Source organism: Anopheles nili, chromosome 2 (genome assembly GCF_943737925.1).
Source record: "Anopheles nili chromosome 2, idAnoNiliSN_F5_01, whole genome shotgun sequence".
Classification (NCBI taxonomy): domain Eukaryota; kingdom Metazoa; phylum Arthropoda; class Insecta; order Diptera; family Culicidae; genus Anopheles; species Anopheles nili.
The window spans coordinates 57,155,398-57,167,558 of record NC_071291.1 but is presented as its reverse complement, the minus strand read 5'-3'; the positions used below and the strand labels follow the sequence as shown (position 1 = coordinate 57,167,558).

Below are 12,161 nucleotides of genomic sequence, written 5' to 3'. Positions count from 1 at the left end.
TAGATAGCTGTGTGGTTGGTACCAGCTGCGTAGAAAATTTCAATATGTATTCCTGATGTCTTACAATATATACAACTATTTTGAAGCTACTACTGCAATCTTTTACTAAATAATTATTCAGTTTTAAGTGTGTTTCAATTTTTGTGCAATTACTACAGATTAGAAAGCTTGCATTCGATATGAATATATTTATTTAAAATGCCGACATAAAAAAGATCAATGAAGCATGGATGCAATGGAGACGCCTGGTGCTTCATAAATGTAAGCTTTCTGGTAGCTTTACGCCAGTTGTTATACTAAAACATTTCATTCGCTCTTTTGTATGGCGTCATATAAAGCATTCAATTCCCTACCCATTGCCATTCAACAACTGCCATATTATACCGTAAAACATCGATTGCATTCAACGCGTTTCTTTCGTTAAAAACAACAACCTGATTGGTTTTAATTTACTTTATTTTTATGTGCTACATGGTTGTTTTACAGGATGGTTAAAGTGGAACGTAAAATACAATTTTCAACTACTTTTCAAGAAGAATGACGGGACAAACGAATCCCACTTTAACGTATCTGCCGCGGCGAATGAAACGCGCTAGCGAAAAGAACTAAACATTCAGACGACACCGGAAAAGCAGAAATTTGATGAAAAACGTAATAATTAAAAAAAAGCACTCTAACAGAGCGCTACGATAAAGCATCGATGGATGGACAGAAAGGTGCTAAAAGCAAATAAGTCGCTAATCAGGAAAGTATGACTTCCACGTGTCTTTGACAGCAGCTACTGTACGCAATCGCTACGTTAATACTGCACACCGTACCGTACTAAACATGATCACCGTCAGCGGTCACCAACGGAAGGACGACTAAATGGTGGTTGCTTTGAGGGCGGCAGAACGGCAACATCGCGCCAACTGAATCGATACGGTGCGGGAAGGTTTTGCTAGCGTTGAAGGAAATGGAGAAACTTAACAATTACACTTCAGGCACCGCATGACGCATTAGTTTGTTCTCAGCTGGTAATCGCCGTTCTGGGTGATGTATCGCACCCAGGGCAATGCTTGATAGCCACTCTTTTCGATGATCTTCAGATATCGAACCTAAAAATAGATGGTTTTACATTTCGTGCTGTAGTAGATACAAATGGCTAGTTTCTGTCGATCCGAACATACCTGAATGCCAGATGTAGTGAAGTATGGAATTTCGAATTTGACCTGAATGGGGGGTTTGCCCTCGCTGTCCTCACATTCGACGCTGGGGAGGCCGAAGTGTGCACGCATAAGGTATTCCTTTCCACCCTACAACAAACAACGAATCGTATTAGTATAAAATCCAAAACAATCTCCCGAAATTGATCATACGGCATTTTATACTCACCGGGAATGACTTGATCGTCCATGTGATGGCATTCTGTTCGGGAGCGTATTTTACGCTGCCAATCGTAGTCTTGAATTTGGGTGAATCGGCGTCAGCGGGCACCGGAATGACGATTTCCACGTTATTTGCAGTAGACCGGCGCTTAAACTGTGACTTCGCCTTGATCATGTATTCTACGCGACTGTGCGCGTGGCGCTCGATAACGGATTCGATCCAAATCAGCGGTTTCACGTGCGTGTTGAGGCGATACGACATCAGCTCGAACTCGCCGTCTGGTGGAATGAAGGAGATCGTGCGATCGTTCTCGAATCGGGACAATCGCACGCACTGGTGGAACTTTACGTCCTCCAGCTCGACGGATTTGGACTTTCCCCGGCCAGTGCTCTCGAATAGCACCTTATCGTTTAGCCCCAACCGCAGCTCGGGCATGCCGGACAGATAAACGCGCATTTTTATCGCGCCAACGATCTCGCTTCGCAACACGTTGCCGTTAGCATTCGCTAGCAGGTTAACACTTTCGATTACATCAAGAAACACTTCGTTCTTGCGATACTTGATGCCCTCCGAGCGCCACGACACGGCGTTCGTCACCGCCATCGGAATACGCGGTTGTATCTCGAGCTTGTGGCCTTCTTGCGTGATGTACTCCTGCAAGATTTTACTGTCCGTCGTCTGCGGATAGCCAAAGTCGATGAGCTCGTCCAGCAGTTCGTAAATCACCACGAAATTGTCCCGTATGCTTTCCTCCTCCAGCTCCTTGAAGTACTCCGTGAACACCTGCACCACTTTGTGGAGGAAAACAAACACCAGCGCGATGTTGGCGTTGCTCCGGGTGACCGACACAAGATACAGATTGTTCGTTTTCACGTACGCAAACGTGCATTCTGGCGTCTGGAGGATCGGTGTTATTAGCCCTTCTTCTTCTTTTTCCATCAACAACGGCATGAACTTATCGATCACACCCATATCGATGTGGCCTCGATAGTTGCGCGATATCAGCACCTTTCCCTTTGCGTCGAGTATGAAAATTGCCGACGAGGACATTGTTGAAACTGACGGTTGTCACCTGCAATGCAACGATAAGATCAACCTAATTAGTTTCGGCAGTAGCAACCTTCGTATTGTGTATCCACGCCCTGCAACTACATTGGGGAAGCTCATGCTCACTGATCAACACTAAGCATACAGCGCACAGGTGAGCATAGCCGCATTTCAACATTATGAGCATCTTTTGACTGCTCCCCTGTGTTAAAATAAGCTCTTATCACTGATAAAGGAAATTCAGATACCTGTCGGGTAGCGAAGAGCTTTATCTAATTACAACCAATAACAATACGCATTCGTTCCCATTGTTATTACCTTCTATAAACCCACCTGGATCACACAATCTGCTTCTGAACCAACTCGCTCAAAAACGCTGTTATTATGTTGGAAAATTACACGGATTATAGTGATAAATAGATCTAAATTTTCAGGTTTTCGACATTATTGACCACCGAAAGCGAAACCAGTCATCAGTTTTTGCTGTCACAAAATGTCACTGTGACAGCACTGGATATACGTGAGGGCTGTTTTCACCTAAACGTCAAAGAATGGCGCCTTCGCTTGTACATGCCTGAACTTCTATGGTGAATAAATTGTGGTGAATTTAATTTTTCAATGAATCATATTTGTTTTAAATTTCATAACGCGTTCTTTTATTGTAATGAAAACAAATCGACATCAACGACTGCGCTGATTCAAGAAAACTTTCACAAATTCCCCAGCATTTGCAGCCTTTACGAAATTCGTTTCATACGCTTGAATCATCGCACTCAACCGATGCGATCCATTTCAATTCAAGACTCCCCTACCGATAAGTATGTTAAATCTGGATTCATCTGCACACATCGATTTCCCTTCTTCACACATCCAACGATCCACGCATCGTGACATGTAACGCTTTTGTATTCATCACAAAATGCCTTTGCTTTAGAGCTAGGCAAGCAAATTAACAACCCTCCGCTAGTTTCCACTGCCTTTCCGGCAAGCAGCTTTGTGCTTCTGTTGAGAACCTCGGCAATTTCACGAACGTTCTTGATGATGGGAAGCAAGTCAAGGTGGAAATCGACTGCGGCTCTCTGGAACGATGCCAAATTTTCTGCGTGACCGTAAATACCAAAACCAGTAATGTCCGTGGCAGCGTGTGCGTCATGCTTTCGCATCAGTTCGGCTCCCGTTTTGTTCAACCGAGACATCGATTCCAATGCGATGCGATATGTTTCTTCTATGTCAGCCTCGCTAAACCGCTCCTGCAATTTCGTCCAATTTTCGGACTTTTCGTTCAACCAAATGAAAGCATTCGTGGCCAACTGAATGCCTAATGGTTTTGTAAGTACGATCGCATCTCCTTCTTGTGCGTTGTACGGCCTGAGAATATTTAAAAAAATACATCTTTATCAACTTTGCGCCGAACTAGCACATTCTCTTATCACTCACATTATCAATTCAGAGCGGTGGCATACAGCCGATGCAGCTCCACCAATAATACACCATGGATTTTCAGTGATACTTCCTATTTTTACCGATGCATTGCATTCCTTTGCGGCTTCCAGAAATCCCTTCATCACCATTGGCACCACCACGTCACGTTCTTGTTCGGTAAACTCGGTCGGTGCCGAAACAATAAGCTTTATCTGATCGATCTGTGTAGCGCCCACGGCAAACACATCGCTGACGACGTTTGCCAGGGCAATCTTTCCCAGCGTGAAAGGATCATCGATGAGTGGGTAAAAGAAATCGACAGACTGCACCAAGAAAAGGTCATGTTTCAGCGCTATTACAGATGAATCCAATCCTATGCCTGTAAGGTTGCGTAACATTAAGAATCGGCTGGCAAAGATGCGAGAAAACCCATAAAATCTTACCTACACCCTCCGTGGGGTCATTCTTCTGCTCCTCTGCCTTATCAGCTAATTGTACTCCGTACACTCCTGCAAGAAGTCGGTTTAAGACATCTTGAGGAATTTTCGACCCTCACCCTCGTAGCGTAGAGAACTTAGTTAACCGGAATTCCGGGCTAAGCCCGAAACTTTCCGGCTTAAACATTTTTGCAAGCACGAATCACAAGCACAATGCGGTTTTGCTTCCACGCACTTGAAAATAAAAATAACAAATACGGCCCCGCTAGCAGCAAAATAGAAAACACCTGTTGCTAATCTCGTGTGGTGCGTGAATTCAGCTCAGCTTTTATCCCGGATCACAATAATAGTATCCATAAGGCGAATCGTGTTTCAATGCATCTGGGTTAAAATATTTAAAAGAAATATGAACATTTAAGCTATAAAACAATGTATTTTGTTTCATGAGGATGGTACCATCTTATGTTAATTCTATAAATACTCTACTAAACATTTTCATAATACTATAGCTTATACTTGCCCCAAGCCAATCACGAGTTAACAGATCCACGTGGTACAAAATTTACGGCTATTCAAAAATGTATTTTTTCACTTATAAGTTGTTAAAAAAGTGAATAAAAAGTTACTCGATATGATACGATATTTTTCTAGTATGTTAGACACGCTAAAATGTTCCTGCAATTGCCTTCAATTATCGAACTTCTTTTCAAGTTTTGCAGGTCGTTAACAATTACTAGAAACAGGCAATCTAGTCTAGAGCAATTTTCTTCTGAAAAAGCTGAAATTTATTTCAAACATGAAAAAGCTTGAATTTATTTCAAACAGTCTGTTTTTGTAATTGTTTTAATTGTCAAGACTTTTAGCGTTAAAACTGAGTATGCAACATTAATTGCTATTTTAATAATTTGAAATTTAATTTAAAGGTACCTGCAGGACATACGCAAATAATTAAATCAAAATTTGAATTATTATTAGTTTAAGTTATAGAATTGATTATAGTAGATGCATTAACCTAATCACATAATTGTGAACATTTTAAAGTAGTAGCAAGTAAGGTTTGCAATGTAAGGGTATGCAAATCCATTCCAGTTGAAATAGGGCTGGGGAGAACTGTCCGCAAGAAGCAGGATTTTATTATCCGTGAAAAGTTTCCTGCTAGTAATTCGTCTCGCTCGCATGCATGAGTAGCGATGACGTTCAACCAGAATGCGCGCTGCAACGCGAAAAGCGTTCCGACGGTGTGGAAACTCGACACGGATCAGCGCACCGTCGGCGCCAAACTTCAAGCTTGCGGAAAACTTACGAACAACGCGTAACGATTGGCCCAGCGCGAAGAAAACCTTTGTCAAGAAATACAACGAAAAACGAATACCCGCAAGCAGATGCAAGGCAAATCTTAGCTAAAGTTCTTAGTGCATTTCTTTCCGGGATTTTTATTGTAATGAATGGTTTTTTTTTCACAACGAACTTTCAGAACGGTTCTTCACGCCTCGTGGCGTCTCGGGTTTCGTCCGTTCCGGTGTGCTTACCGCTGCGCACTGATTTATGCACCGTAGTGATGCATTCCATCGCGCGAATATGTCACACCGAAGCAGTGAATTTACGGCGAACTGTGGAAAAAGTGCTGAATTTTATTCACGAAAATGAGGAAAAAAGCTAAGTTTGTTAGCCGAGGATGAGACCATTACAAACGCTTCCATTAGGGAAATCAGAGCTTCCAGGGTGAGATTTGTCCCGGATGCATTAATAACTACCGCCCGTTGGGATAGCCATTTTTTACCGGCAAAGGATGAGTGCATTTACGATGCTGCATGCTAAATTCCGGAATTTAAATATGTAAACATACCCGCAGCACTTTTCGGAAAGTCAAGTTTTTTTTCAACACGATCGTCATGGAATGAAAAATTATTCAAAAATGATATGCATTTCGTTGTATGAATGCATTTCATTGCATCGGGATAACGAATGTTTTTTCCATGAATTTTTTTTGATCTTTCTTTTCTAGAGAACATGAAAAGCAAAAATTTTACATTATAAACTGTCTTTTTAGTTTGTCGTTTCAAATAGAGTTAAGGGAATTCCTGTTTCTAGCAACTGATAAATGCATCGGATAAAATCAACGTCCTATCCCGCAAGGACTATGCTATGAGTGTGCTATGAGCACAGAATCGACACAGAAATAGGCACACATGATGCGACCTTTAATTAGCACCGCTTTTGCAACACTTTCATCGACACCAACCCACGCGGTGGGGGTATGAATTATTCAAGATTTTTCTCGCCTAACCAACAACGCAAAGGAGCGTCATCGAATCGGCCACGGATGCAGTAGAACCGTATGCTAATAGCACTGCTGGGGCAGTGAATAATTAATTAATCGTTAATTTAGTGCACACCTCCGTGCGGGCGTCAGCACCGCGTGGGTGGGTTATGATGAAATTAAATTTGTGGCTCGCAATCAGCCCGAGCCCGAAAACGCGATCCCGATACATGTGTCGATTGCGTGCCGTATTTCATCGATGCTGAAGCGAGGCAGCCGAATTCGCTCCTCGCAGCAACATGTATTTGAATAAGCTTCGTGGGTTCGTTCTTCGGTAGCGTTTAATGCTTGGAATCTTGATACCACACGGATTTGATTGCTAACGATGCAAAGTTCTTGATGGTTGGTACTGAGAATACATGCACGTCTTTTGGAGAACATTTAGAATTCCCTTTAGCTTGCAAATGACGTCATTTGCTTGTTGTAACCTCACAAAATTACACCGTCGTATGACGTTTCCCTGGGAGTTCTTGGGAAATCGCTAAAGTAATAGGTTCTTTTTCTTAAGTCTCTCTGCCACTTTTCCAGCCCTTTAGAAGTAGCTCTAACTTTTAGATTTTACTTTGTAACGCCGTCGAGTTTCTCAGTGCGGTTTACTACATTGTTCCGCAACAGGAGCAGGCGTAACATTGTCGTTTGAAAGCAACCGCGTTTCAAAGCGCAAGCCGAAAAAGGACCGACGTCTTACAGCTACCCTTGTGTTTCAGAGTAAGTGCGCACAGCGTCCCAAGCGCTCCTAGAATGTTGCTTGTTTGCGTTAAATTAACTATCGTACACGCCGCAACACAAAAACGATGGCTGCTTTTCTCAGCCCATCGGTCGTTTGAAACATCGTACTACAAACTAGCGACATGGTATTGGCCCGGGCCGGAAAACTTCCCACTAAATGCGGCCACTTTGCGCGTACGGGCGAAGTTTTTCCTTCCCAACCGGCCACCGGCCTTTATTTCGCGCAACCCCAACACAGAAGCTGCCACAAATGTGGGTGGTCAGTGGGTGGGTGTGTGTGTGTGGGTGGCGGGAAAATTACGAGCCCAAAGTTAACGACGACAAATTCGAGCCTAGCACGAAATGAAACTACCCATTAATGCCATCGCCACCGCGTGCTCAACCCACCGCGGGGGAATTAATATGCTCGCTCCGGATTGGGCTTAAATTAGTGGAAATTTGTTGGAAGCTGACCGTGGTGAAATAAAAAAAAAAGCCCCGCCCAGCGATGGGTGTCTTGAAAAATTAGGATCATCATAGCGCACACCCCACTCGGACATAGGTCGGTCGGTCGGCAAATCCTTACAGATCACGCCCGGTACGGCCTGAACCACAAACCAGATTAATGACCGTGTTGGTTCGCTGGAAAAAGCCAGCTTGTGGTCCCAGCTCATGACGTTGACGTTCGTCACCGGCAAGGTCAAGCGTGTACCAACCGGACCCAACGCGATGGCGAGTATGCTTTGCCTTACTTTATTTCATTTCTATTTTAATTATTTCCTCCCATCCAGCGTGAGGGGTGTGGAAACTTATGGCGTTTGCTTCGTTGATAAAAATCCATTATGCTCATTTTTAGTGCGAAACTTTCTGCCATGTTAATAATGGCTGCCGGCAACTGTTACTCGAGTTCGCAAAAGTCAAACGGATCTCGCCGAACCCGGGACCGACCGCTGGACAGTCGTTCTCTGCGTGCGTGGTCTGTGAAATTTTAACCGAATTTCTCGCATGTGCGTCCAGGATGCCACGCCGGACGGCTCGTACCCGATTCGGAACTCGACGATGAGATGTTATCCTTAAGTTGACGGCCGCCGTCTAGTGGTTTTTGGTTTGGGCATGGAGCATGGAGCAACGTTCGTTGAAGCATTTTGCGTAAAGTTTCGCGTCATTAAATAATAATTTTATTGCAATGAATGGGCTACAAATTTTTCGTTCAACTCCCCCCTCAAAAACAGTGACCGGGAGGCTTTTGGGAACGCGTTGGGATCGGGAAACGGGCAAAGTTTTCCATGCATCCAAGCATATGCGATGGGGCACCATGCGTTGAAGGCGAACCGGAAAGTTTTGGTGCAAATATGATTTTCCCTCAAATTGGGGGCATTAGACGAAGCGCACATAAAAAATGGGAGAAGAACGCAAGTGTTTAATTAATTTTAATAGATTTTAATAAAACAATATGGTGGGCATCGAATCGGTGCTTATATCGAAATGAAGGTAGTATTAATTTCATTAAAATCGTGTTATAATTTTCAATTAATTTGATCTAATTCTTTTCATATTTTAAAGAACTCTGTGAACACAAAAACTACTTTAATTCTCCAGTTCCATTCGAAAGAACCTGAGGCAAATAAGCAAACAAAACACGATTTAAAGCTCTCCTGTTCTTCTCGCCCATTGCAACCGCAGGAAATTTGGTAAGAAAATCAAATCTCGTACAGCTAACTGCGCGACACATTCAACATCATTGACATCCTTTAACCCCGTGTCGATTACACACCCCTGGGTGGCTTCAAAGGACCTTCTACCTACAGCTCCATCGTATCGTTATCGGTTCCGTCCTATCAGCGGCTCACAATGCAAACCACCCCCCAACGAGCTAGTTTAACCTCAACCAAAGACATAGCGCCGGGTTCGATTCCCCTCACCGGTGACTCGAGATCTATGTCATACCATACGGTGAAAGTGAAGATTGCATATTTTCCATAATCTCATTTCCGTTCCGGGTTTTTCCCCGAAACGGTCGAAGAGTGTTTCGAGCTCCGGTGCCGGCAGCAGCGCACGATACTATCGCGGGGATTTTATTATTATTTTCTTTTTTTTTTGCTCGAAAGAAATTGATGTTCCAAATGCGACCAGAACCCGAAAGCGGTTGGGGTAATAAACTGTGAAGGCAAGCGCGAGGACGGATGCTGATCGAGAACCGGGGAAACGAAATCGAAATCAATTTTTCGTATAACGGCGGCACCTTGCGAACCGTAACAACAACAAAAAAAAAACCGCACGAACCAGACGCAGGGAAGCCACGCACGTTTGACATCGTGCCACCGTAGGCAATGGGGCGGTTGTTTGTTCTTCAATGAAGGAATTCCGAACCGTATTTATTGGCAAGCCAGCACCAGACGCTGCGGTTACGGGTGGTTGCGAAAATTCCCCGCTTTTCTTTGAAAATTACCTCGCACGCTAAAGGTACTTGGGGTCGATCTGATCCACCGTAACAAAGGTGACATCCGTCAAATGGGAGCATAAAATAGACCACCGTGTGATCGATTTCATGCGGTAAAAGCAGATTGGAATTGCGCGACATACGAGTGGCTTCTAGCGCATCTTCACCATCATCGCTGAAAATGATGTGTTACCGAACGCCGCTACACGCTAAAAGCTATCCCATTTCGTCGCTATTTTTACCCTCACTTAGCTACTTTTATCCGAAACCGATTTCGGGGGGCGGTGCCATGCAAAAGGATTTACCACGTTTTCGTTGGATTCTAATTTCACACCTTATCAGCTGCGGGAGGATGCAGTACGCTACACGTGGTCGGGTTCGTTCTCAGAAGTGGTCGGATCGATGTCACTTTCAGCACCGTTGCTCATCTGCATCTGACATGCCAAGGTGCTCATTTTTACTGTATCATATCGTGTCGGCGGCTTCGGCAACAGAACCTGAGCTAGCTAATCGCTCATCAAAGACATTCCGTGGCTCTATCAGATGGCATTCAGCTGGATAAGCTGTAGGAATGGGAATATTCAAGCTTTGCTATTTAGGGCGTTGCAAAAAAAGAAAATAGAAAAGGCTGGCTATGGGATGGCATAGAGTTTGAGAAGTATATTTAATTTGAGGATTATTGATGGCTAATTTACTTTTAAACAAGCAATCAATGATTGAATACCTACTGCCAGAATTAACTGAAGATTTTATTTAAACAAAAATTTGCTTTTTACTCATTTCTTCTGATTATAGTCCTTAAATATGTTTGCTTTGGGAAAAGATTGTGATTTTATTATTTAAAAAAAAAACAACCTAGAAATGGTAGAGAAATGAACGACTTCGTGCTTGGAATTTTGAGCATTGAAGCTGTCTAGCTTTTAAAGCACTACCGTAACTCGTGCTGCATAACGTATCAGTTCGAGTTTTCCCTTTTTGCAGGTATTCAAGACCCACTGTAAGGACGCTAAGAAACCGGAAGCGCACACACACACTCCATGCGGATTTCGAAATGCACTCAATCCTTGCCCTGCAACAGAGCGGCTTTTGTGGAGTCTTGGAACCCCGGCGAAGCGCAGGACATTCACACCCGGGAAAATTGTGTTCGGGAGGCACTTTGAAGTTCCCCGTAGCCGTTAAATACCGAACGCGGGGTGGCGTAATACATGCGAGCTTTCCCCCGATCGCCTAGGAATTTGAAATATATTTCATCCGGTCGGTAACAGCCCTTGGTGCTTGGTCGCTCCCAAGCAGGATAAGCCACCCGCAGTCTGCTTTTATGGTTCCGTGGTCCAAAGCTCGGTTGGTGGAAACTTTTTTCTTGTATGCCCTCCCACCGGAGGTGGTTCCGATGCAGTTTCTTAACTGCCCCCGGGGAAGCACCGGCCATCGTAATCCGTTCCGTTGAGGGGAGGTTTTTACTTAAGTCACCAGTCGCTAAAAATCGCTTTTCTTTTGATGGTATATACTGCGCGGTGAGGTGAGTTTTATGAAGTTTCGAGGAAACTTTTGACACCGCCGGTGAAGAATGTCAGTGTGTGTGTGTGTGTGTGTGTGTGTGTGTGTGTGTGTGTGTGTTGAGAGCCTCGCCAAACTACTGCAGAAAGTTAAATTAAGCAATGTTAAATGCCATAAATCCACCTGGAAGGAGTTTAACGAGGTTCAATTTGAAAATCATATCCCACGCCACAGCACGGGGGTCCGTGCGCGGATTGTGCGATGACGAGTTTTGAATCATTGATGTTTCGCTAGCACAATGTTTCGATGCCATTTCGGCCCGGGTCGGTTGCCGATCCGGTCGCAAATCGAGCCCATAATCCCGGGTCAATGATCCACGAAGCATCTAATCGCGCGCACCGGCCACCGAGCGGATCAAGGCAGCTAATTAAACGGTGCGCTCTAATTACGGTCAGAATTCAATTTCACATTCGATCACTGCTAAATTATGCGAAACGTAATTACGAAAATAATGATCAAGAGGCATCACGAGCCAGAATATCGATGCACCCTTTGCGGTCACTTAATGATCGATGAAGGAAGCGCAGGAAGCGGACATTAAATATTTTGATGGTGATGTTTCGTAGACGTTGGCAGACGTTGACAGAGAATTTGTCAATCAATTTAATTTAATGTATGATTTACTTGCTATTTGAAACATTAATGTTTTACTCTGCATTGAAGGCTAAAGATGGGTTCGAAGTAAAATAAACGCGAAAAAACAACAAATATAGCTACTTACTATTTTAGCATTAGGCACTCAGTTTCATGGTTAAAATTCGACAAATATCTATTTTTTTACGTTTCTCATTTTTCTCAGCTCTTTTCCAGCAATATAGCAATTTTCGGGTAAGTTATTCCACACGCAAACTCTAATCATGTA

At 43.7% G+C, this 12,161-nt stretch overlaps 2 protein-coding genes across 2 annotated transcripts; both read right to left on the bottom strand.

Moving 5' to 3' along the window:
* Positions 1-453: 453 nt before the first annotated feature.
* Positions 454-2,418, bottom strand: LOC128731022 (AP-1 complex subunit mu-1). The gene is made up of 3 exons (XM_053824117.1): positions 1,375-2,418; positions 1,170-1,295; positions 454-1,097 (listed from the first exon to the last, which is right to left on the bottom strand). Exons 1-3 carry the CDS (start codon positions 2,416-2,418, stop codon positions 999-1,001), a joined length of 1,269 nt encoding a protein of 422 aa, XP_053680092.1. The 3' UTR covers positions 454-998.
* A 635-nt stretch (positions 2,419-3,053) lies between these two features.
* LOC128731133 (selenide, water dikinase 2-like) lies at positions 3,054-4,461 on the bottom strand. Its single transcript, XM_053824231.1, has 3 exons — positions 4,281-4,461; positions 3,853-4,216; positions 3,054-3,783 (listed from the first exon to the last, which is right to left on the bottom strand). Exons 1-3 carry the CDS (start codon positions 4,459-4,461, stop codon positions 3,213-3,215), a joined length of 1,116 nt encoding a protein of 371 aa, XP_053680206.1. The 3' UTR covers positions 3,054-3,212.
* Between the last annotated feature and the right edge of the window lie 7,700 nt (positions 4,462-12,161).